At 51.3% G+C, this 24,757-nt stretch overlaps 1 protein-coding gene across 5 annotated transcripts in view; it reads left to right on the top strand.

The window, feature by feature from the left end:
• Positions 1 to 24,757, top strand: part of LOC137542578 (uncharacterized) — a 106,508-nt gene that overhangs the window by 24,732 nt on the left and 57,019 nt on the right. For all 5 annotated transcript variants that reach the window (XM_068264602.1, XM_068264606.1, XM_068264601.1 and 2 more), the window contains exon 3: positions 15,785 to 15,862. In XM_068264602.1, the coding sequence (XP_068120703.1) occupies positions 15,785 to 15,862 (78 nt within the window). The remainder of the gene's footprint in view (positions 1 to 15,784; positions 15,863 to 24,757) is intronic.

The raw sequence follows: 24,757 nt of genomic DNA, 5'->3' as shown, positions 1-24,757 counted from the left end.
CCACATTGCGATTTTCTGGTGACTGCTGCCCACATTGCGATTTTCTGGTGACTGCTGCCCACAAAAGGATTTTCTGGTGACTGCTGCCCACATTAGGATTTTCTGGTGTGTGCTGCCCACATTATGATATTCTGATGACTGACTGCTGCCCACATTAGGATTTTCTGGTGACTGATGCCCACATTACAATTTTCTGGTGAACTCTGTCCACATTACGATTTTCTGGCCCACATTACGATTGTCTGGTAAAATGCTGCCCACTTTACAATTAATTTACAGTGAAACGCTGCCCCATTACGATTGTTTGGCACCTATGGGGGGGGGCCCCATCCAAATATTCGCAGGGGGGCCCAGTGATTTCTAGTTACGCCCCTGCTCATTCACTTTGAGTTTTTTTATACGGGGGTCCCTCAACAGGCTGGACAGCATGAAAGACCCCATCTGCACAAAGTTGGATGCCGACGTATTAGCCATCTCCTCTTGCTCTTCCTCAGTGATGTCAGGTAAGTTCTCCTCCTCCCCCCAGCCATGAACCATACCATGGGAAAGGTAAGCAGCACAAGCCCCCTGCAATGCCTGCTGCGGTTGTTCTTTTGCCTCCTCCTAAAAAAAAAAAAAAAAAAAACACCTTCCTCATCTGACTCCTCTTCCCCACACTACTCCTCCTCCCCCTCCTCTGTGCTGCCGCAGGTGTTGACGAAACATCTGGTTCAGGTCATGATGGCTCCCACAACTCTTCCTCCTCTTCCTGATCACGCTCCTCTACAGCTTTATCCACCATTCTACGCACGGCACGCTCCTGGAAGAAAGCATATGGGATCAAGTTGCTGATGGCGCCTTCACTGCGACTCACCAGGTTTGTCACCTCCTCAAATGGACGCATGAGCCTGCATGCATTACGCATGAGTATCCAGTACCTTGGCAACAAAATTCCCAGCTCCCCAGAGCCTGACTTTTGACCGTAGGTGTACAGATAGTCGTTGACGGCTTTCTCCTGTTGTAGCAGGCAGTCAATTCCATCAAATTCCAGCGAGTCGGACTACCGCTAGTGTTGGGCGAACAGTGTTCGCCACTGTTCGGGTTCTGCAGAACATCACCCTGTTCGGGTGATGTTCGGGTTCGGCCGAACACCTGATGGTGTTCGGCCAAACTGTTCGGCCATATGGCCGAACTAAGAGCGCATGGCCGAACGTTACCCGAACGTTCGGTTAGCGCTGTGATTGGCCGAACGGGTCACGTGTAGTGTTGGGCGAACATCTAGATGTTCGGGTTCGGGCCGAACATGGCCGAACTCCGAACATAATGGAAGTCAATGGGGACCCGAACTTTCGTGCTTTGTAAAGCCTCCTTACATGCTACATACCCCAAATTTACAGGGTATGTGCACCTTGGGAGTGGGTACAAGAGGAAAAAAAATTTTAGCAAAAAGAGCTTATAGTTTTTGAGAAAATCGATTTTAAAGTTTCAAAGGGAAAACTGTCTTTTAAACGTGGGAAATGTCTGTTTTCTTTGCACAGGTAACATGCTTTTTGTCGGCATGCAGTCATAAATGTAATACATATAAGAGGTTCCAGGAAAAGGGACCGGTAACGCTAACCCAGCAGCAGCACACGTGATGGAACAAGAGGAGGGTGGCGCAGGAGGAGAAGGCCACGCTTTGAGACACAACAACCCAGGCCTTGCATGAGGACAAGAAGCGTGCGGATAGCAATTTGCATTTTGTCGCCATGCAGTCATAAATGTAATACAGATGAGAGGTTCAATAAACAGGGACCGGAAACGCTGACCCATCACAGATGTTCATTGTTCATGTTACTTGGTTGGGGTCCGGGAGTGTTGCGTAGTCGTTTCCAATCCAGGATTGATTTCACATATGAACTCCATCTTTGGAATCCAAGTCTAACAATATGTCTTCTACCTGCATGAGACATTTTGTGAGATTCAGACTTTGCTAACGGCCATTGCTGCGATTTATGTACGTCACCATCACTACCATTGAAATAGCCCCAATAAACAGGTTTTTGTGACCCTAGGCTATGACCTCTTTGGCCTAGGGGCCCGAAACTCACCAGTCATGTTCCCCCTAAGGGTCCCTACAATGCTAGAAAATTTGCCACTGCTGAGTAATTGCCCTTTGAAAAGATGTGAGATTTTGGAACTGTAAATAGGAGGCCCAATGAAAGCCTATGGGGGATTTTACCAAATTTGGAGCCATGTAACTCTGGTTTGCAGAGATGTAGGGAACCCATCTTTGGAGCCCAAGTCTAACAATATGTCTTCTACCTGCATGAGACATTTCGTGAGATTCAGACGTTGCTAACGGCCATTGCTGCGATTTATGTACGTCAGACTCGCCACCATTGAAATTGCCCAATAAACAGGTTTTGTGACCCTAGGCTATGACCTCTTCGGCCTAGGACTGCATTGAACGCGACCCACGCATTGTGCGCATTCTGGACAACACCAATTACTGGGTTTATACCCTTCTGGATCCACGGTACAAACACAATGTTCCAAAACTGCTTGAAGAAAGAGCCAGACAGGTCAAAATGGAAGAATACCAGCAGGCCCTTGTGGAGACTTTAGAGAGGAGATTGACATCCTCCCCCTCCTCTAGCCAGTTGTACGCCGACAGACTGACTTCCGCAAACCCAGGACGACCAGGAGGGCAGCAAACAACACAAGCCGCAGCTAGTGCCCAAAAGGGAATGGTATCGGCAGTGTCCTTGGAGTGGGACAATTTTCTGACACCCATGCAGCAGCACACAGAACAGCAAGCGTGCAGATCCACCTCCAACACCGATCGCCTGGAGAAGATGGTCAAGGACTACATGTCAGATGGCGTAGCTGTGTTGAACAATCCATCTGCACCCTTCAACTATTGGGTATCGAAGCTAGACACCTGGCACAAACTGGCAATGTACGCAATAGAGGTGCTGGCTTGCCCGGCAGCCAGCGTTATGTCGGAACGCTGTTTCAGTGCTGCCGGAGGCATCGTCACAGATCGGCGGCGTATCCGCCTCTCCACAGAAAATGCAGACCGTCTGACTCAAATTAAAATGAATCAATCCTGGATTGGAAACGACTATGCAACACTCCCGGACCCCAACCAAGTAACATGAACAATGAACATCTGTGATGGGTTAGCGTTTCCGGTCCCTGTTTATTGAACCTCTCATCTGTATTACATTTATGACTGCATGGCGACAAAATGCAAATTGCTATCCGCACGCTTCTTGTCCTCATGCAAGGCCTGGGTTGTTGTGTCTCAAAGCGTGGCCTTCTCCTCCTGCGCCACCCTCCTCCTGTTCCATCACATGTGCTGCTGCTGGGTTAGCGTTACCGGTCCCTTTTCCTGGAACCTCTTATATGTATTACATTTATGACTGCATGCCGACAAAAAGCATGTTACCTGTGCAAAGAAAACAGACATTTCCCGCGTTTAAAAGACAGTTTTCCCTTTGAAACTTTAAAATCGATTTTCTCAAAAACTATAAGCTCTTTTTGCTAAAAATTTTTTTCCTCTTGTACCCACTCCCAAGGTGCACATACCCTTTAAATTTGGGGTATGTAGCATGTAAGGAGGCTTTACAAAGCACAAAAGTTCGGGTCTCCATTGACTTCCATTATGTTCGGAGTTCGGGTCGAACACCCGAACATCGCGGCCATGTTCGGCCTGTTCGGCCCGAACCCGAACATCTAGATGTTCGCCCAACACTAGCTACCGCACCGGCAAGTTGTTTCTCTGCTGAATATCGGCCAAGCGTGCCATGGCCGTGTAGGAAAGCCTGAAATACCCACATGCCCCCACAGTCCATGCCCCTTCCTGGACTGCTTCTGGACCTCCTGTAAGCCAGTCTTGCTATACAGCCATAGCAGTTAAGGCACCTGTTTTTTACACTGACCTGAGGAAGGGGGCAAGTACCCATGAAACGCGTTGTCAATTTTATGTGCTTGAATAAAAGACCTTTTTTCCATAAACTGGTCCAAATTCTGCAAGAGAGGTAAGACTCCCTCTCTGTTCATAAGATTAATAGCTTGTTAGCCTATCCTTTATGCATTGGGAGCCTCCACCCCTGTTTTAAGTGTCCTGTAAGCCTGGGTACTTACACACAAATCTCTGAATTATTAGATTCAGCACATGTGCCATGCAGGGTACGTGTGTCAGCTTTCCCAAATTCAAAGCCGAAATGAGATTGCTGCAGTTGTCACACACCACGTTACCGATCAGCCACTGATCCACCTGTTTGTTCAGAGCAGCCAGGAGAACTGCTCCAGTGTGACTCTCCGCTTTGAGGCAAGACTTGTCTAAGATGGTGTGACATCGTCGTACCTGGCATGCAGCATAGGCCCTGGGGAGCTGGGGCTGTGTAGCTGGAGAGGAGATCGCAGCACCAGTAGAGTAGCACTGCCACTCAGCCAAGGAGGAGGAGGATGACAGCGAAGAGGATGTACCAGGAGGAGAGGAGGAGAAGGAGAGGAGGTGGCAGGAGGCCTGCCTGCAAGCCGTGGAGGTGTCACAACTAGGTCCACTGCACAGCCGCGTACTCCCTGCTTGCCATCGGTCACCGGGTTGACCCAATGTGCCATATAAGTAATGTACCTGCCCTGACCGTGCTTTGCAGACCAGGCACCCATGGTCAGATGGACCCTTGACCTAACGCTGTGTGCCAGAGATGACACCACTTGCCTTTCAACATCACGGTACAGTTTGGGTATTGCCTTTTTTGAGAAATAATTGTGGCCTGGTATCTTCCACTGCGGTGTCCCAATCGCCACAAATTTTCGGAAGGCCTCAGAGTCCACCAGCTGGTATGGTAAAAGCTGGCGAGCTAACAGTTCCGCCAAGCAAGCTGTCAGCCGCCGGGCAACTGGGTGACTGGCAGACATTGGCTTCTTCCGCTCAAAAATTTCCTTCATGAACATTTGGCTGCTGTGGGAAGAGGAGCAGGAACCGCTCAAGGTGAGAGGCGGAGTGGAGGAGGGTGGCTGTGAAGGTGCAAATTATAAAGCGGCTGAAGATGACTTTGCTGTTGTGGGCTGCTTTTCCTCAGGTGGTCATCCCATTGCCGTTTGTGCTTTTTCATCATTTGCCTTCGTAAGGCAGTTGTACCTACGCGGGTCTTGGTCTTTCCATGGCTCAATTTTTGGTGGCAGAGAGTGCAGATGGCATCGCTGTCATCTGAGGCAGACACACAAAAAAAATGTCCACACCGCTGAGCCCTGGGATGATGGCACTGTGGTGGTGGTGGTGGCGGCAGCAGCTGACCATGAAGGGCATGTTGGCTGGCTGTCCATAGGTGGCAACACATGCTGCTGGACACTGCCACCAGCTGTTTCTGACGACGAGCTCCCCCTGCTTCTTTCAGCAACTCGTCTCCTCCTACTCCTCTCTGATTCCCCCTCTCTGAACTGTCCCCCTGGTCATCATGTCTATTGGGATCCCATGTGACATCCATGGCAATATCATCATCATCATCATCATCATAATCATACTCCACAGTTTCGCTTGTATCAGACACCTCCAAAACTGCACCAACTACAGGTACTTCATCATCCTCACAGCTTACGTCCATACTGATGCCTAACTCAGACATATGAGGTGGTGTAACATGCTTAGCGCCTTCATCTTGTAACAATAATGGCTGTGAATCAGTTAATTCCCCACCAAATAACTCCTGCAAAGTGTCAAATGGAACGAATGTGGTGCTAGTAGTAGTGCTAGTGGCTGCGGAAGATGAGGTGTACAGTGTTAAATAGTCAACTACGTCCTGACAATCTTGGGAGTTGATGGCATGTGCCTCCTGAACACTGTTCTTTGGTCCAGGGCCACACGAAATCACGCCACCTCAACCTCAAACAGTAGAGTTGGGCCGAACGGTTCGCCTGCGAACGGTTCCATGCGAACTTCCGTGGTTCGCGTTCGCGTCCCGCAGGCGAACCTTTGCGGAAGTTCGGTTCGCCCCATAATGCACATGGAGGGTCAACTTTGACCCTCTACATCACAGTCAGCAGGCCCAGTGTAGCCAATTAGGCTACACTAGCCCCTGGAGCCCCACCCCCCCTTATATAAGGCAGGCAGCGGCGGCCATTACGGCCACTCGTGTGCCTGCATTAGTCAGAGTAGGGCGAGCTGCTGCAGACTGTCTCTCATAGGGAAAGATTAGTTAGGCTTAGCTTGTTCCTGGCTGCATACCTGTTCTGTGAACCCACCACTGCATACCTGTTCAGTGAACCCACCACTGCATACCTGTTCAGTGAACCCACCACTGCATACCTGTTCTGTGAACCCACCACTGCATACCTGTACTGTGAACCCACCACTGCATACCTTTTCAGTGAACCCACCACTGCATACCTGTTCAGTGAACCCACCACTGCATACCTGTTCAGTGAACCTGCCACTGCATACCTGTTCTGTGAACCCACCACTGCATACCTGTACTGTGAACCCACCACTGCATACCTGTTCTGTGAACCCACCACTGCATACCTGTTCAGTGAACCCACCACTGCATACCTGTTGTGTTCAGTGAACCTGCCACTGCATACCTGTTCTGTTCAGTGGACCCGCCACTGTATACCTGTTCAGTGAACCCGCCACTGCATACCTGTTGTGTTCAGTGAACCCACCACTGCATACCTGTTCTGTGAACCCGCCACTGCATACCTGTTCTGTTCAGTGGACCCGTCACTGTATACCTGTTCTGTTCAGTGAACCCACCACTGTATACCTGTTCTGTTCAGTGAACCCGCCACTGTATACCTGTTCAGTGAACCCGCCACTGCATACCTGTTCTGTTCAGTGAACCTGCCACTGCATACCTGTTCTGTGAACCCGCCACTGTATACCTGTACTGTTCAGTGAACCCGCCACTGCATACCTGTTCTGTTCAGTGGACCCGCTACTGTATACCTGTTCTGTTAAGTGAACCCGCTACTGTATACCTGTGCTGTTCAGTGAACCCGCCACTGCATACCTGTTGTGTTCAGTGAACCTGCCACTGCATACCTGTTCTGTGAACCCGCCACTGCATACCTGTTCTGTTCAGTGGACCCGCCACTGTATACCTGTTCTGTTCAGTGAATCCACCACTGTATACCTGTTCTGTTCAGTGAACCCGCCACTGTATACCTGTTCTGTTCAGTGAACCCGCCACTGCATACCTGTTCTGTTCAGTGAACCTGCCACTGCATACCTGTTCTGTGAACCCGCCACTGTATACCTGTACTGTTCAGTGAACCCGCCACTGCATACCTGTTCTGTTCAGTGGACCCGCTACTGTATACCTGTTCTGTTCAGTGAACCCGCCACTGTATACCTGTACTGTTCAGTGAACCCGCCACTGCATACCTGTTCTGTTCAGTGGACCCGCTACTGTATACCTGTTCTGTTAAGTGAACCCGCCACTGCATACCTGTTCTGTTCAGTGAACCTGCCACTGTATACCTGTACTGTTCAGTGGACCCGCTACTGTATACCTGTTCTGTTCAGTGAACCCGCCACTGCATACCTGTTGTGTTCAGTGAACCCGCCACTGTATACCTGTACTGTTCAGTGAACCCGCCACTGCATACCTATTCTGTTCAGTGAACCTGCCACTGCATACCTGTTCTGTTCAGTGAACCTGCCACTGCATACCTGTTCTGTTCAGTGGACCCGCCACTGTATACCTGTTCAGTGAACCCGCCACTGCATACCTGTTGTGTTCAGTGAACCTGCCACTGCATACCTGTTCTGTGAACCCGCCACTGCATACCTGTTCTGTTCAGTGAACCCGCCACTGTATACCTGTTCTGTTCAGTGAACCCGCCACTGCATACCTGTTGTGTTCAGTGAACCTGCCACTGCATACCTGTTCTGTTCAGTGGACCCGCCACTGTATACCTGTTCAGTGAACCCGCCACTGCATACCTGTTGTGTTCAGTGAACCTGCCACTGCATACCTGTTCTGTGAACCCGCCACTGCATACCTGTTCTGTTCAGTGGACCCGCCACTGTATACCTGTTCTGTTCAGTGAACCCGCCACTGTATACCTGTACTGTTCAGTGAACCCGCCACTGCATACCTGTTCTGTTCAGTGAACCTGCCACTGTATACCTGTTCTGTTCAGTGAACCCGCCACTGTATACCTGTTCAGTGAACCCGCCACTGCATACCTGTTGTGTTCAGTGAACCCGCCACTGTATACCTGTTCTGTTCAGTGGACCCGCTACTGTATATCTGTTCTGTTCAGTGAACCCGCCACTGCATACCTGTTGTGTTCAGTGAACCCGCCACTGTATACCTGTACTGTTCAGTGAACCCGCCACTGCATACCTGTTCTGTTCAGTGAACCTGCCACTGCAGGAACCCGCCACTGTATACCTGTTCTGTTCAGTGAACCCACAGCATCAGTGCGCATACCTGTGCAGTTAAGTGAACCCACCTACCTACGTGAGTGCACGCAGTGTGATATACCACTCCGTGCATACCCGATATGGACAAAACAGGTAGAGCAAGAGGTAGTGCCAGAGCCAGAGGAAGGCCACCCGGCAGGTCTGCGCGAGGTCGTGTAAATGTAATTTCGTGTGGACCTGGCCCACAGTACAGTGCTCGGAAGAAGGCACGTCCCATCACCTCCCAAGATTGTCAGGACGTGGTTGAGTATTTAGCGACACAGAACACCTCATCTTGCTCAGCCACCAGCGCTACTACTAGCACCACTTCCGCTGCATTTGACACTTCGCAAGAATTATTTAGTGTTGAAATCACTGATGCACAGCCATTGTTGTTACAGCCAGATGAATTTTCACCAGCTCATATGTCTGAGTTACGCGGCAACACTATGGATGTAACGTGTAAGAAGGATGAAGGACCTACTGATGGTGCATGTTTGGATTTGTCTGAGGCAAGCGAAGCTGGGCAGGATGATTATGATGATGACGATGATAGGGATCCTCTGTATGTTCCCAATAGAGGAGATGAAGAGGGGGACAGTTCAGAGGGGGAGTCAGAGAGTAGTAGGAGGAGAGAAGTTGCTGAAAGAAGCTGGGGCAGCTCTTCGTCAGAAACAGCTGGTGGCAGTGTCCGGCACCATGTATCGCCACCTATTTACAGCCAGCCAACTTGCCCTTCAGCATCAGCTGCTGAGGTCCCCATAGTGCCCACATCCCAGGGTGGCTCAGCGGTGTGGAAATTTTTTAATGTGTGTGCCTCAGATCGGACCAAAGCCATCTGTTCGCTCTGCCAACAAAAATTGAGCCGTGGAAAGGCCAACACTCACGTAGGGACAAGTGCCTTACGAAGGCACCTGGAGAAAAGGCACAAACAGCAATGGGATGGCCACCTGAGCAAAAGCAGCAGCAGCACACAAAAGAAAAGTCACCCTCCTTCTCCTCTTTCTCCTTCAGGTGCATCATCTGCTTCTGCCGCTTTCTCCCTTCCACCTTCACAGGCACCCTCCTCCACTCGGCCTCTGCCCTTGAGCGCTTCCTGCTCCTCTGCCCACAGCAGCAGTCAGGTGTCCTTGAAGGTAATGTTTGAGCGGAAGAAGCCAATTTCGGCCAGTCACCCCCTTGCCCGGCGTCTGACAGCTGGCGTGGCGGAACTGTTAGCTCGCCAGCTGTTACCATACCGGCTGGTGGACTCTGAGGCCTTCCGTAAATTTGTGGCCATCGGAACACCGCAGTGGAAGATGCCAGGCCGCACTTATTTTTCGAGAAAGGCCATACCCCAACTGCACCGTGAAGTTGAGAGGCAAGTGGTGTCATCTCTTGCGAAGAGCGTTGGGTCAAGGGTACACCTGACCACGGATGCCTGGTCTGCCAAGCACGGGCAGGGCCGCTACATTACGTACACAGCCCATTGGGTCAACCTGGTGGTGAACGATGGCAAGCAGGGCGCAGCGGACCAAATTGTGACACCTCCACGGCTTGCAGGCAGGCCTCCTGCCACCTCCTCTCCTCCTGCTACATGCTCTTCGCTGTCCTCCTCCTCCTTGGCTGAGTGGCAGTTCTCCTCTCCAGCTACACAGCCCCAGCTCCGCAGGGCCTATGCTGCATGTCAGGTACGACGGTGTCACGCCATCTTAGACATGTCTTGTCTCAAAGCGGAGAGTCACACTGGAGCAGCTCTCCTGGCTGCTCTTAAGAAACAGGTGGATGAGTGGCTGACCCTGCACCACCTGGAGATAGGCAACGTGGTGTGCAACAACGGCAGCAATCTGCTTGCCGCTTTGCATATGGGGAAGCTGACACACATACCCTGCATGGCACATGTCATGAAATTGAATCTAGTTGTTCAAAGATTTGTGTCAAAGTACCCTGGCTTAGCGGATGTCCTGAAGCAGGCCAGGAAGTTCTGTGGGCATTTGAGGCGGTCTTACACAGCCATGGCACGCTTTGCGGAAATTCAGCGGAAAAACAACATGCCAGTGAGACGCCTCATTTGCGATAGCCCGACTCGCTGGAATTCGACCCTGCTTATGTTCTCCCGCCTGCTAGAACAGAAGAAAGCCGTCACCCAGTACCTCTACAACTACAGTAGAATGAAACAGTCTGGGAAGATGGGGATGTTCTGGCCCGACAACTGGACACTGATGAAAAATGCATGCAGGCTCATGCGGCCGTTTGAGGAGGTGACCAACCTGGTGAGCCGCAGTGAGGGCACCATCAGCCAATTAATTCCCTACGCTTACTTCTTGGAGCGTGCTGTGCGTAGAGTGGCGGATGAAGCTGCGAATGAGCGTGACCAGGAACCGTTACGGCAGGAACAGGCATGGGACCAATTTTCATCAGACCCAGCTGTTTCCTCAACACCTGCGGCAGCACAGAGTGGGGAGGAGGAGGAAGAAGAGAAGTCGTGTGCAGAAGATGAGTCAGACTCAGAGGATGATGAGCAAGGTGTTTCTTTGGGGGAGGAGGAGGAGGAGGGGACGGTGGCAGGAGAACACCCGCAGCAGGCGTCGCATGGGGCTTGTGCTGCTCAACCTTCCCGTAGTATTGTTCGCGGCTGGGGGGAGGAGGTTGACTTACGTGACATCACTGAGGAAGAGCAAGAGGAGATGGATGGTACATCTGGATCCGACTTTGTGCAGATGTCGTCTTTTATGCTGTCCTGCCTGTTGAGGGACCCCCGTATAAAAAACCTCAAGGGGAATGAGCTGTACTGGGTGGCCACACTACTAGACCCTCGGTACAGGCACAAAGTGGCGGACCTGTTACCAACTCACCTGAAGGTGGAAAGGATGCAGCACATGCAGAACCAGCTGTCAACTATGCTTTACAATGCCTTTAAGGGTGATGTGACAGCACAACGCCAGCAAGGTACCACTGCCACTAATCCTCCTCCCGTGTCCACACAGTCAAAGACAGGACGCTCCAGCGATCTCATGGTGATGTCGGACATGCGGACGTTCTTTAGTCCAACGCCTCGCCGTAGCCCTTCCGGATCCACCCTCCACCAACGCCTGGAACGGCAGGTAGCCGACTACCTGGCCTTAAGTGTGGATGTAGACACTGCTGTGAACAGCGATGAGGAACCCTTGAACTACTGGGTGCGCAGGCTTGACCTGTGGCCAGAGCTGTCCCAATTTGCCATCCAACTTCTCTCCTGCCCTGCCGCAAGCGTCCTGTCAGAAAGGACCTTCAGCACAGCTGGAGGCATTGTCACTGAGAAGAGAAGTCGCCTAAGTCACAAAAGTGTTAAGTACCTCACCTTTATCAAAATGAATGAGGCATGGATCCCGGAGGGCTGCTGCTCGCCCCAAGACTAAGTCAGTCCCCGCACACACAGCATCTCTGCCTGCACGCCGTGTGACTGGCTGCCTGGCCTGCCCCAAGAAGACTAAGTCGCTCCCAGTCCCTCCACACAGCATGTCTGCCTGCAGGCCGCTTGACTACCTTCTCCGCCACCACCAACAGGGTCCGGGATTCCAAGCAGATTGCTGAATTTTTTAGGCCGCTGCTAGCAGCGGCCGCTGTAATAATTTTTCTGGTGCGTGTACATGACTGCCTAATTTTTCTGGCTGCACTGTGGGCAGCTGCAACAACAAAAGAAAAGGCATGTACATGCGCCCATTCCCCTTCGTGATCATTACCTTGCCGTGGTGAAGGGGCTTGCGTATCACAATGAAGCAATGACCGGCGCCTAGATGAGTGTCTCGGGGGGCACACCCACGATAATAAGGTCGTTGCCTCATTGTGGTCAGACCAAATTTGATCAACTGGACAGTCACTGTTCTGTCATTCAGCTACATCAGCCAGGCGACCATATGGGCTGTAAAGCCACCAAAACCTGCACTCTCGCCATGGTGCGCACCAGTCCAGCACGGCCGTCACTACACAAACAGCTGTTTGCGGTGCGTTACACGGTGAGTTTGGTGTGTCAGTGTGAAGCAGTACCTTAATTACACTACCTGATTGATGTATACACATGCAAGATGTTTTAAAGCACTTTAGGCCTGTCATTTAGCATTCAATGTCATTTCTGCCCTTAAAACGCTGCTTTGCGTCAAATCCAGATTTTTCCCGGGGACTTTTGACGTGTATCCCACTCCGCCATGCCCCCCTCCAGGTGTTAGACCCCTTGAAACATCTTTTCCATCACTTTTGTGGCCAGCATAATTTTTTTTTTTCAAAGTTCGCATCCCCATTGAAGTCTATTGCGGTTCGCGAACTTTAACGCGAACCGAACGTTACGCGAAAGTTCGCGAACCCGGTTCGCGAACCTAAAATCGGAGGTTCGGCCCAACTCTATCAAACAGACCTGCCTGGTGGCCTGCCTCTGGCTCTGCCTTTGCCTTTTGTTTTGACCATATTGGGGGGAATGAAGTGAAGGTATGCACCTGTAACAAACTTACTTGGTGTTGTCTCTGCAGGCTGATCTGAGCAGCTGGAGGAAGCTTCCTCCCCCTCTTTGGTCGGTCGGAACCCCCAGCTCCGCTGTAGACGAAATCAGCATGTTCACATCCCCGGCTCCCCTGTAGATGTGGGTCAATGTGTTGTTTCTGGCAGTCTCTTTAGGAGGACGCGCACAGCTCAGAACTGCCTTTATAGGTTAAGGAAGCGTGTCTGAAGTGTGTCAGCTGATTCCTGCGGTCAGCTGACACTTGCTGCAGGGACGTTGCTGATTGGTCTGATTTTCCTGGGGGCTTGGTCTGTGCTCTATTCCTGCTATATAAACCCTGGGCATTCAGTTACTCGTTGTCCGTGATTGCCTTCAGTTCTCTGAGCGCTGGACCTTGCTTTACTACTTAGTCTAGTTAAAGTTCCGGAGAGCTACATTTCATATATTGGGCATCAGCGCGATATACATATACTGTAGTCAGTCAGTATTGTATTATTGTAATATTGTATATTGTTCTGTGTATCGACCTTTGCCTGCATCTTTACCTCGAATCTGCCTAGCTCCTCTGTATTACTGCCATCTGATATCTGTGTATGACTCGGCCTGTCCCTGACTTCGCTCCTGTTTGATCCTTCCAATATGATTGACATCTGACCTATGTGTATGACTTCGGCCTGTATAATTTTTTTGCACCTGTCTTAGCCCACTGTACTTTAGCCATCTGGTTACCAGTGTATGATCCTAGTCTGTTATTGACCTTGCTCTGCCTCCGTGTCCATGTGTACCGAATATCTCTGACTTCGTGTATGACCTCAGTTGACGATCTGACCTCGATTATCGTATATTCAGTGTACACTTCATAGCCTGCATCACAGCCAGCGTTACAGCACTGATTTGACTAATACAATGTGCAGTCACACAGATGCAGTGAAAGGTATACACTGACTGCTGGTATAATACAATGCGCAGTCACACAGGTGCAGTAAAAGGTATACACTGACTGCTGGTATAATACATTGTTCAGTCACAGATGCAGTGAAAGGTATGCACTGACGGGTATATAAAACAATTTGCAGTCACACAGGTGCAGTGAAAGGTATGCAGTGACTGCTGGTATAAGAATGTGCAGTCACACAGGTGCAGTGAAAAGGTTGCAGTGACTGCTGGTATAAGAATGTGCAGTCACACAGGTGCAGTGAAAGGTATGCAGTGACTGGTATATAAAACAATTTGCAGTCACACAGGTGCAGTGAAAGGTATGCAGGGACTGCTGTTATAACAATGTGCAGTCACACAGATGCAGTGAAAGGTATGCAATTAAGTTCTCAGGATCCGCACCGTCTAAAATCTTCTTTTATTTCAGCTTTTTAAAATTCCATAGCAGGCATAAAATATGTGTATCACACAGCCATGACGCACAGCGTTTCAGAATAGCTCTTTCTTCTGATGGCGTCAGACACACACTCAATCAACAGACAAAAAAGCCTTGCTTAAATAGTTCCAAAGTGGACCTGATGGAAGACTTCTCATTAGCATAAATGCAAATATATGCAAATACATATCCCTTTCCAAGCCAATAGGAATACTGCCTACACATCTCTATAGAGGTTAATATGTTTTCAAGCCAGAGACAGAAACAGCCAAAGCTTCACAGGAATCTTTGATGGAAAACTTCTCATTAACATAAATGCAAATATATGTAAATACATATCCTTTTCAAAGCCAATAGGACTACTGCCTACACACCTCCATAGAGGCTAATATGTTTTCAAGCCAGAGACAAAACAGCCAAAGCTTCACAGGAATCTTGTAAAAGTTACTCTGACACAGCATACCACACACAAAGGTGCAGAGCCAGTGTCACTCATTGTAACAAATCCTCAGCAATGGGGTCAGCTAAACTTGTACTAGCTGATCACATCTATTTCAGCATAAAGATTGTCTCTAGCCAATCATCTGCAAGGTTATAGTATAAACTTCAAGACTGACATCACAGCCCACCAAACGTACAAAGCGGAAAGGGATATGTATTTGCATATATTTGCATTTATGCTAATGAGAAGTCTTCCATCAGGTCCACTTTGGAACTATTTAAGCAAGGCTTTTTTGTCTGTTGATTGAGTGTGTGTCTGACGCCATCAGAAGAAAGAGCTATTCTGAAACGCTGTGCGTCATGGCTGTGTGATACACATATTTTATGCCTGCTATGGAATTTTAAAAAGCTGAAATAAAAGAAGATTTTAGACGGTGCGGATCCTGAGAACTTATTTGCTTGGATATCCCTGTGCACTCCAGGGGCGATCACTGCACGTCATTTATCCATTGGTGCTGATCCACTTTATACACTAACTGTGAAAGGTATGCAATGACTGCTGGTATAACAATGTGCAGTCACACAGGTGCAGTGAAAAGGTTGCAGTGACTGCTGGTATAAGAATGTGCAGTCACACAGGTGCAGTGAAAGGTATGCAGGGACTGCTGGTAGAACAATGTGCAGTCACACAGGTGCAGTGAAAGGTATGCAGTGACTTTTGGTATAACAATGTGCAGTCACACAAGTGCAGTGAAAATGGATGCACTGACTGCTGGTATTTGGTATATAAAACAGCGTGCGGTCACACAGATGCAGTGAAAGGTATGCACGGACTGGTATATAGCCCAATGATGTAGTATAGGGGGCAGGTCGAACTCGCATAAAGTTTCGATGGGAACACGAACTCACGTTGTTCACGCAAACACGTTTGCATTCGAACCGTTCGGGCCATCATGACTGGTAGACAGAGACAACAATGTAAAACCGAAATCCTTTTGGATCTGCAGTGCAGCTCTGCCCCGACACTTCCTCTCCTGGTGAAGAGCTGGAGGGAAACCCCGGGGGACAGAAAACCGCAGCACATAGGAGGTCAGGCTGAAATCATCCATCATTTATTGTAGTTTTCTTTTTGTTCCTCCAGTAACAGTCCCGCATCTCCCCCCTGATGCTACAACCAGACTGAAGGCCACAGCTGGAGCAATTCATCCCACACTCCCAGGTAAGAGTGTCACCGGTTACCAAACTCATGGAAGAGCAGCAAACTTAGCGCATACTCTACCCAAGTGACACATTGCTCCCCTCAGAATGGTGCTGTAAAGATCATTTTTGCTAGGGCTCTGTAACGATCGGCAGGGCCGTGCAGAGGATTCTCAAGGGGGGAGCTCAAATTTTAAAAAGGGGCCCTAATCGATAAATCGTGCTAAATTGTGTATGTAATACCCCTTCTCCAGAAAGCACTAGGCAGTCTTAACCCCCCCCCCCCACCACCACCACCACCACCACACACACACACACACACACACACACACACACACACACACACACACACACACACACACACACACACACACACACACACACACACACACACACACACACACACACACACACACACACACACACACCTTTATAGAAGTATCAGGCAGACTTTGTGTCTTCTTCCAACCAACTTCTTTGGTGCCACCACCCTCAAATCAGCAGTCATAGGTGCGCACTATTAGAGTGGGCACAGTGGAGCCTGATGTAGGCATGGATTCACCTTTCATTACTGGGACCTCTGTCCCTCTAGATCAGCACCCAAGCTTCTTTTCAGGCAAAGAAGCAGTGGTTGCCAATATGCAGTGGTTGCTAAGCATTAGTAGATGCAAAACTGCAGTAAGTGCCAAGGTGCAGTGGGTGCACAGATGCAGTGGGTGGTAAGACGCAAAGGTCCAGTTTGTGCTAAGTTGCAGTGGGTGCCGATGTGCCAAAGTACAGTCCGTGTCAAGCTGCTGTGGGTACCAAGGTCCAGTTTGTATTGGGTGTTTATTTGCAGTGGATGCTATGCTATATTGGGTGCTGAATGAGTAGCAGAAGGCGATAAACAATAGTGGGTGCCATGTGAGTGCTAATTGATACAGGGAGCCATGTGAGTGTTGGACATGAGTGTAGGTAGTGCCATGTGTGGTCTGGATGTGTGCCATGGGAGAGTACTGAGTCTCATATGGGTTCAGACCAAGGGTGGGTACTGGTTGCTATTTGAGTGCTGGCCATGGATGGGTACTAGGTGCATATAATGGCTTTGGAACTTTGTGCTGTGTGAGTACTGTGCCATGTGGGTGTTGATTATGGGGGTTATAGGGTGTCATGTGGGTCTTAGGTGCAAATATTGAGTGCCAAGTGGGTACTGGGAGCAAGTACATGGTAACATCTGGGTAATGGGTGCTGGCTAGTGGGGTATTTGTTGTCATGTGGGTGCTAAATGCAGAAGCTGGGTGCCATGTGGGATCTGGGTGCTGGCACAGGGTGTCATGTGCATTCTGGCTGTATGGGTTGGTGTCAAGCATCATGTAGGTGTTGATTGCAGTTACTCAGTCCATTGTGAGTTCTGGGTGCAAGTACTAGATGTCATATGTGAGTGCTTGGTGTTTGTGCTGGGCACCAAGTGGAGGCTTAGTGCAACTGGAACTACTGCAGATGAAACATGTGGGTGTTGGGTGCAGGTACATTGGTGCGAATACTTGGTGCATTGCCTCCACTAGGTGCTAGCTATGGGTGGGCATTGTGTGTCATGTGGATTCTGAGTGCAGGTACTTTGGGTGCTAGTACTAGTTTATGTGAGTTCAGATAATGTGCAAGTACTGTGCCAAGTGGGTGTGAGTACTGGGTGCCAGCTATAGGGTGAATGATGCAAGTACTAAGTGCCATATGGAGGTCGGATATAAGTATTGGGTGAAAGTTGCTTGGTGCAAGTACTGGGTGCTTGCTATAGTGGGGGTTACTGGTTGAGTGTAATGTGGGTGCTGAATATTGGTGGGATTGCGGTGGGTGCAGGGAGTGGGCGGTCACTGTGGGTACTGCTATGAATAGCATAGTTGCTGCTAGGAGAGGTAGAGGTCAGTGTGGTTGCTGGGGGAGGTAGAGGTCAGTGTGGGTGCTGGTGGAAGGGTAGGTCACTGTGGGTTCTGTGGAAGGAAGAGGTCAGTATGAGTGCTGGAGGAAGGGGAGGTCACTGTGGGTGCTGGGAGAGGTCATTGTAGTTATTGGAGGAGGGAGTAGTTGTGGATGCTGTGTGTTGGGAGAGATCAGTGTGGGCGCTGCTTTTGGGATGGGAGGTCCCTGTAAGTGCTGCAGGGGACAGGAGGGTAGCCTCTGGGGGAGGGAAAGACCACTGTGGGTGCTGGGGGAAGGATAGGTCAGTGTGGGTGCTGGGGTAGGCAGGATCACTGCTAGAGCTGGGGAGGGAGAGGTGATTGTGGGTGGTAGGTGAAGGGAGAGGTCACTGTGGGAGGGAGAGGTCACTGTGGGTGCTAGGTGGAGGGAGAGGTCACTGTGGGAGGGAGAGGTCACTGTGGGTGCTGGGGGAGGGAGAGGTCACTGTGGGTGCTAGGTGGATGGAGAGGTCACTGTGGGTGCTAGGTGGATGGAGAGGTCACTGTGGGAGGGAGTGGTCACTGTGGGTGCTGGTGGAAGGAGAGGTCACTGTGGGTGCTAGGTGGATGGAGAGGTCACTGTGGGTGCTGGTGGAGGGAGAGGTCACTGTGGGTGCTAGACGCAGGGAGAGGTCACTGTGGGTGCTAGGTGGAGGCAGAGGTCACTGTGGGTGCTGGTGGAGGGAGAGGTCACTGTGGGTGCTAGGCGCAGGGAGAGGTCAATGTGGGTGCTAGGTGGAGGGATAGGTCACTGTGGGAGGGAGAGGTCACTGTGGGTGCTGGTGGAGGGAGAGGTCACTGTGGGTGCTAGGTGGAGGGAGAGGTCACTGTGGGTGCTAGGTGGAGGGAGAGGTCACTGTGGCAGGGAGAGGTCACTGTGGGAGGGAGAGGTCACTGTGGGAGGGAGAGGTCACTGTGGGTGCTGGTGGAGGGAGAGGTCACTGTGGGTGCTAGGTGCAGGGAGAGGTCACTGTGGGTGCTAGGTGGAGGAAGAGGTCACTGTGGGTGCTAGGTGGAGGGAGAGGTCACTGTGGGAGGGAGAGGTCACTGAGGGTGCTGGGGGAGGGAGAGGTCACTGTGGGTGCTAGGTGGATGGAGAGGTCACTGTGGGTGCTAGGTGGATGGAGAGGTCACTGTGGGAGGGAGTGGTCACTGTGGGTGCTGGTGGAGGGAGAGGTCACTGTGGGTGCTGGTGGAGGGAGAGGTCACTGTGGGTGCTAGACGCAGGGAGAGGTCACTGTGGGTGCTAGGTGGAGGCAGAGGTCACTGTGGGTGCTGGTGGAGGGAGAGGTCACTGTGGGTGCTAGGCGCAGGGAGAGGTCAATGTGGGTGCTAGGTGGAGGGATAGGTCACTGTGGGAGGGAGAGGTCACTGTGGGTGCTGGTGGAGGGAGAGGTCACTGTGGGTGCTAGGTGGAGGGAGAGGTCACTGTGGGTGCTAGGTGGAGGGAGAGGTCACTGTGGCAGGGAGAGGTCACTGTGGGAGGGAGAGGTCACTGTGGGAGGGAGAGGTCACTGTGGGTGCTGGTGGAGGGAGAGGTCACTGTGGGTGCTAGGTGCAGGGAGAGGTCACTGTGGGTGCTAGGTGGAGGAAGAGGTCACTGTGGGTGCTAGGTGGAGGGAGAGGTCACTGTGGGAGGGAGAGGTCACTGAGGGTGCTGGGGGAGGGAGAGGTCACTGTGGGTGCTAGGTGGATGGAGAGGTCACTGTGGGTGCTAGGTGGATGGAGAGGTCACTGTGGGAGGGAGTGGTCACTGTGGGTGCTGGTGGAGGGAGAGGTCACTGTGGGTGCTAGGTGGATGGAGAGGTCACTGTGGGTGCTGGTGGAGGGAGAGGTCACTGTGGGTGCTAGGCGCAGGGAGAGGTCACTGTGGGTGCTAGGTGGAGGCAGAGGTCACTGTGGGTGCTGGTGGAGGGAGAGGTCACTGTGGGTGCTAGGCGCAGGGAGAGGTCACTGTGGGTGCTAGGCGGAGGGAGAGGTCACTGTGGGAGGGAGAGGTCACTGTGGGTGCTGGTGGAGGGAGAGGTCACTGTGGGTGCTAGGTGGAGGGAGAGGTCACTGTGGGTGCTAGGTGGAGGGAGAGGTCACTGTGGGTGCTGGGGAAGGAGATGTCACTGTGGGTGCTAGGTGGAGGGAGAGGTCACTGTGGCAGGGAGAGGTCACTGTGGGTGCTGGTGGAGGGAGAGGTCACTGTGGGTGCTAGGTGCAGGGAGAGGTCACTGTGGGTGCTAGGTGGAGGGAGAGGTCACTGTGGGTGCTAGGTGGAGGGAGAGGTCACTGTGGGTGCTAGGTGGAGGGAGAGGTCACTGTGGGTGCTAGGTGGAGGGAGAGGTCACTGTGGGTGCTAGGTGGAGGGAGAGGTCACTGTGGGTGCTGGGGAAGGAGATGTCACTGTGGGTGCTAGGTGGAGGGAGAGGTCACTGTGGCAGGGAGAGGTCACTGTGGGAGGGAGATGTCACTGTGGGTGCTGGTGGAGGGAGAGGTCACTGTGGGTGCTAGGTGCAGGGAGAGGTCACTGTGGGTGCTAGGTGCAGGGAGAGGTCACTGTGGGTGCTAGGTGGAGGGAGAGGTCACTGTGGGTGCTAGGTGGAGGGAGAGGTCATTGTGGGTGCTAGGTGGATGGAGAGGTCACTGTGGGTGCTGGGGAGGGAGAAGTCACTGTGGGTGCTAGGTGGATGGAGAGGTCCCTGTGGGTGAGGAAGAAGTCACTATGGGTGCTTGGGGAGGTAGAGGTCAGTATGGGTCCTAGGTGGAGGGTGAGGTCAGTATGCCACACTAGGATTCCTATCCAGACCTCTTCACCTGAAAGTGCCCCAGGAGGAGGCGGAGCTTCTCGCGGGTGGGCGGGGCTTACCGCGGTAGGGGGCGGGGCTTATTTTGCGCGATCAGAGGGGCCTTTTTACTGATTTTAAAAAGGAGGGGTGCCTGGGCACCCAGAGCACCCCCCTCTGCACGTGCCTGACGATCGGTGTAGCAACACAGATGTCTGATTACGTGTGATCTGCAGAATCACCAATAATACAAACACTATACCTGATTATATGGTGATCTGCAGAATCACCAATAATGCAAGTATAGCTAACAGGATAATGCAATAGTGTATAGTGCTTGGTGCAACAGTAACAGAGTAGAATAACTAGGCCTCACCAGAGGAGCTGGTGGGCAGTGTTAGAACCCAGTACCGGATAGATAGATAGAACCTCACCAGAGGAGCTGGTGGGAACTATTAGAACACAGTAACTGGCTAGTTTGGCAGAACCTCACCAGAGGAGCTGGTGGGTACTGTTTAGAACACAGTAACTGACTAGTTTGGTAGAACCTTACCAGAGGAGCTGGTGGGTACTATTAGAACACAGTTACTGACTAGTTTGGCAGAACCTCACCAGAGGAGCTGGTGGGTACTGTTAGAACACAGTAAATGACTAGTTTGGCAGAACCTCACCAGAGGAGCTGGTGGAAACTGTTAGAACACCTCACCAGTGACAAGGGCCCAGTGGTGAGTAGAGAGGTCAGACAGGCTGGGTTCGGCAACTGAGAGACAGATACAGTAAAGAATCAGTAAGCAAGAGAGTAGTAAGTATTCAGGCAGAGTTTCAGCAACTAGATCAGATGGGCAGAGGTACAGAATCAATAAGCAAGAGCAGAGTCAGAGATAGCCAGAGTCATACACAGAGTATCAAATATACAGTAATAATAATAATCCTAGTCTTGTGTGAAATCCCTGGTTTCCTCCCAGATCAAAGCACACTGGATACTAGCAGTGGCGTACCTAGGGCATTTGACACCCGGTGCTGGGTATTATACGACCCCCCCCCCCCCCCCAAAAAAGTAAAGGGGAAAAAATGGGTGGAGCTATAAAAATGGGTGTGGCCATGACCGGATGAGGGCAGAGCTAACTGTAATTTACCGTGAACCCGGGTGAGAGTGATATGGAGGCTGCCATATTTATTTCCTTTTAAACAATACTAGTTGCCCTGCTGATCTATTTGGCTGCAGTAGCGAACTGAATCACACCAGAAACAAGCATGCTTGTTCAGGGTCTATGGTTGAAAGAATTAGAGGCAGAGGACCGCCACGGCAGCCAGGCAATTGATATTGCTTAAAAGGAGATAAATATGGCAGCCTCAATATTATTCTCACCTCGGGTTCCCTTTAAAAGTTCAACGCAAAGACAGTGGACCCAAGTTTTGGTGACCCTTTCCCCAGAAAATTCACATACTTGTGCAGGTTTTCTCAAGAAAATAAACGTAATGTGTGCAGATTTGCCCAGAGAATAAGTTCAATCATGTCGGCAGATTTGCCCAGAGAATAAGTTCAATCATGTCGGCAGATTTGCCCAGAAAATACATGGAATCATGTCGGCAGATTTGCCCAGAAAATACATGCAATCATGTCGGCAGATTTGCCCAGAAAATACATGGAATCATGTCGGCAGATTTGACCAGAAAATACATGCAATCATGTCGGCAGATTTGCCCAGAAAATACATGCAATCATGTCGGCAGATTTGACCAGAAAATACATGCAATCATGTCGGCAGATTTGCCCAGAAAATACATGGAATCATGTCGGCAGATTTGCCCAGAAAATACATGCAATCATGTAGCAGATTTGACCAGAAAATACATGCAAACGTGTGGCAGACCAGTCCAGAAAACACTTCAATCGTGTAGCAGACCTGGCCAGAACATAAACGCTACACCTGGCTGCTAATATAAATTTAAAAAAAAACACATTTACTCACCTGCAGCAGAGCTCCTGTTCCGGCTCCCACGATCCTTTGCAGCCAGCAACTGAAACTCCCAAAGTCTCCAGAGCAGGGCTTCGGACATTTTACTATAGCCCTGCTCTGCCACTGCGGTAAACTGACACGACATCTATTAGATGCCGAAAGTCAGTTCACGCTGGGGGGTGCTTGGAGAATTTTAGGGGGTGCTTCAGCACCCAAAGCACCCCCCCCCCCCCGGTGCCGCCACTGCCCCCAGTATAGGTAGCTAGCAGTTGCCCCCAGTATAGGTAGCTAGTTGCCCCCAGTGAAGGTAGTATAGTTGCCCCAATATAGCTAGTATAGTTGCCCCCACCAGGATAGGCAGCATAGCTGCTGCCCCCAATGTAGGTAGTGTTGCGGCCCCCAGTGTAGCTAGTATAGTGACCCCCGTACAGCTGACCTCCAGTGTAGGTAGTATAGTGGCCCACAGTTTAGATAGTATAGTTGCCCCCAGTGTAGCCTCCATTGTAGCTGGTATGGTGCCCTTCCCCCCCAGTATAGGTAATATAGTGGCCCCAGTATAGCTAGTATAGTGACCCCCAGGCCCAGTGTAGCTAGTATAATGGCCCCCCGTTTAGCTGCCCCCAGTATAGTGGCCCCAGTATAGCTAGTATAGTGGCCCCAAGTTTAGGTAGTATAGTGGCCCCCAGTTTAGGTAGTATAGTGGCCCCCAGTTTAGGTAGTATAGTGGCCTCCAGTTTAGGTAGTATAGTGGCCCCAGTTTAGGTAGTATAGTGGCCCCCCATTTAGCTGCCCCAGTATAGTGGCCCCCAGTTTAGGTAGTATAGTGGCCCCCAGTATAGTGGCCCCCAGTTTAGGTAGTATAGTGGCCCCCCGTTTAGCTGCCCCCAGTATAGTGGCCCCCAGTTTAGGTAGTATAGTGGCCCCCAGTATAGTGGCCCCCAGTTTAGGTAGTATAGTGGCCCCCAGTATAGTGGCCCCCAGTTTAGGTAGTATAGTGGCCCCCCGTTTAGCTGCCCCCAGTATAGTGGCCCCAGTTTAGGTAGTATAGTGGCCCCCCGTTTAGCTGCCCCCAGTTTAGGTAGTATAGTGGCCCCCAGTTTAGCTGCCCCCAGTATAGTGGCCCCCAATGTAGGTAGTGTTGCGGCCCCCAGTGTAGCTAGTATAGTGACCCCCGTACAGCTGACCTCCAGTGTAGGTAGTATAGTGGCCCACAGTTTAGATAGTATAGTTGCCCCCAGTGTAGCCTCTATTGTAGCTGGTATGGTGCCCTTCCCCCCCAGTATAGGTAATATAGTGGCCCCAGTATAGCTAGTATAGTGACCCCCAGGCCCAGTGTAGCTAGTATAATGGCCCCCCGTTTAGCTGCCCCCAGTATAGTGGCCCCAGTATAGCTAGTATAGTGGCCCCAAGTTTAGGTAGTATAGTGGCCCCCAGTTTAGGTAGTATAGTGGCCCCCAGTTTAGGTAGTATAGTGGCCTCCAGTTTAGGTAGTATAGTGGCCCCAGTTTAGGTAGTATAGTGGCCCCCCATTTAGCTGCCCCAGTATAGTGGCCCCCAGTTTAGGTAGTATAGTGGCCCCCAGTATAGTGGCCCCCAGTTTAGGTAGTATAGTGGCCCCCCGTTTAGCTGCCCCCAGTATAGTGGCCCCCAGTTTAGGTAGTATAGTGGCCCCCAGTATAGTGGCCCCCAGTTTAGGTAGTATAGTGGCCCCCAGTATAGTGGCCCCCAGTTTAGGTAGTATAGTGGCCCCCCGTTTAGCTGCCCCCAGTATAGTGGCCCCAGTTTAGGTAGTATAGTGGCCCCCCGTTTAGCTGCCCCCAGTTTAGGTAGTATAGTGGCCCCCAGTTTAGCTGCCCCCAGTATAGTGGCCCCCAGTTTAGGTAGTATAGTGGCCCCCAGTTTAGCTGCCCCCAGTATAGTGGCCCCCAGTTTAGGTAGTATAGTACCCCCCCCCCGTGTAACTAGAAACAGGGGTGACAGCAGGGATAGCGTTTGGGAGGTGGGCACATATCTCCCCCCTCCCTCACCTGGGTCCCCTCCTTCTGCCTCTTCCCCCCCCAAAATGTGGGCAGCGGGTAGCAAACAGGGCGAGCAGGCAGGCGCGGAGAATACTCACGTTACTTCCGCGTTTCAGCCTGGAACATGCGTCGCCGTCACGTGCCTCTACTGCGCCTCCAATGATTGGAGGCGCAGAAGAGGCACGTGACGGCGACGGAGCGTTCCAGGCTGATACGCGGAAGTAAAGTGAGTA

Source organism: Hyperolius riggenbachi, chromosome 12 (genome assembly GCF_040937935.1).
Source record: "Hyperolius riggenbachi isolate aHypRig1 chromosome 12, aHypRig1.pri, whole genome shotgun sequence".
In the NCBI taxonomy this organism is placed as follows: Eukaryota; Metazoa; Chordata; class Amphibia; order Anura; family Hyperoliidae; genus Hyperolius; species Hyperolius riggenbachi.
This window is presented reverse-complemented; position numbering and strand designations above follow the sequence as displayed.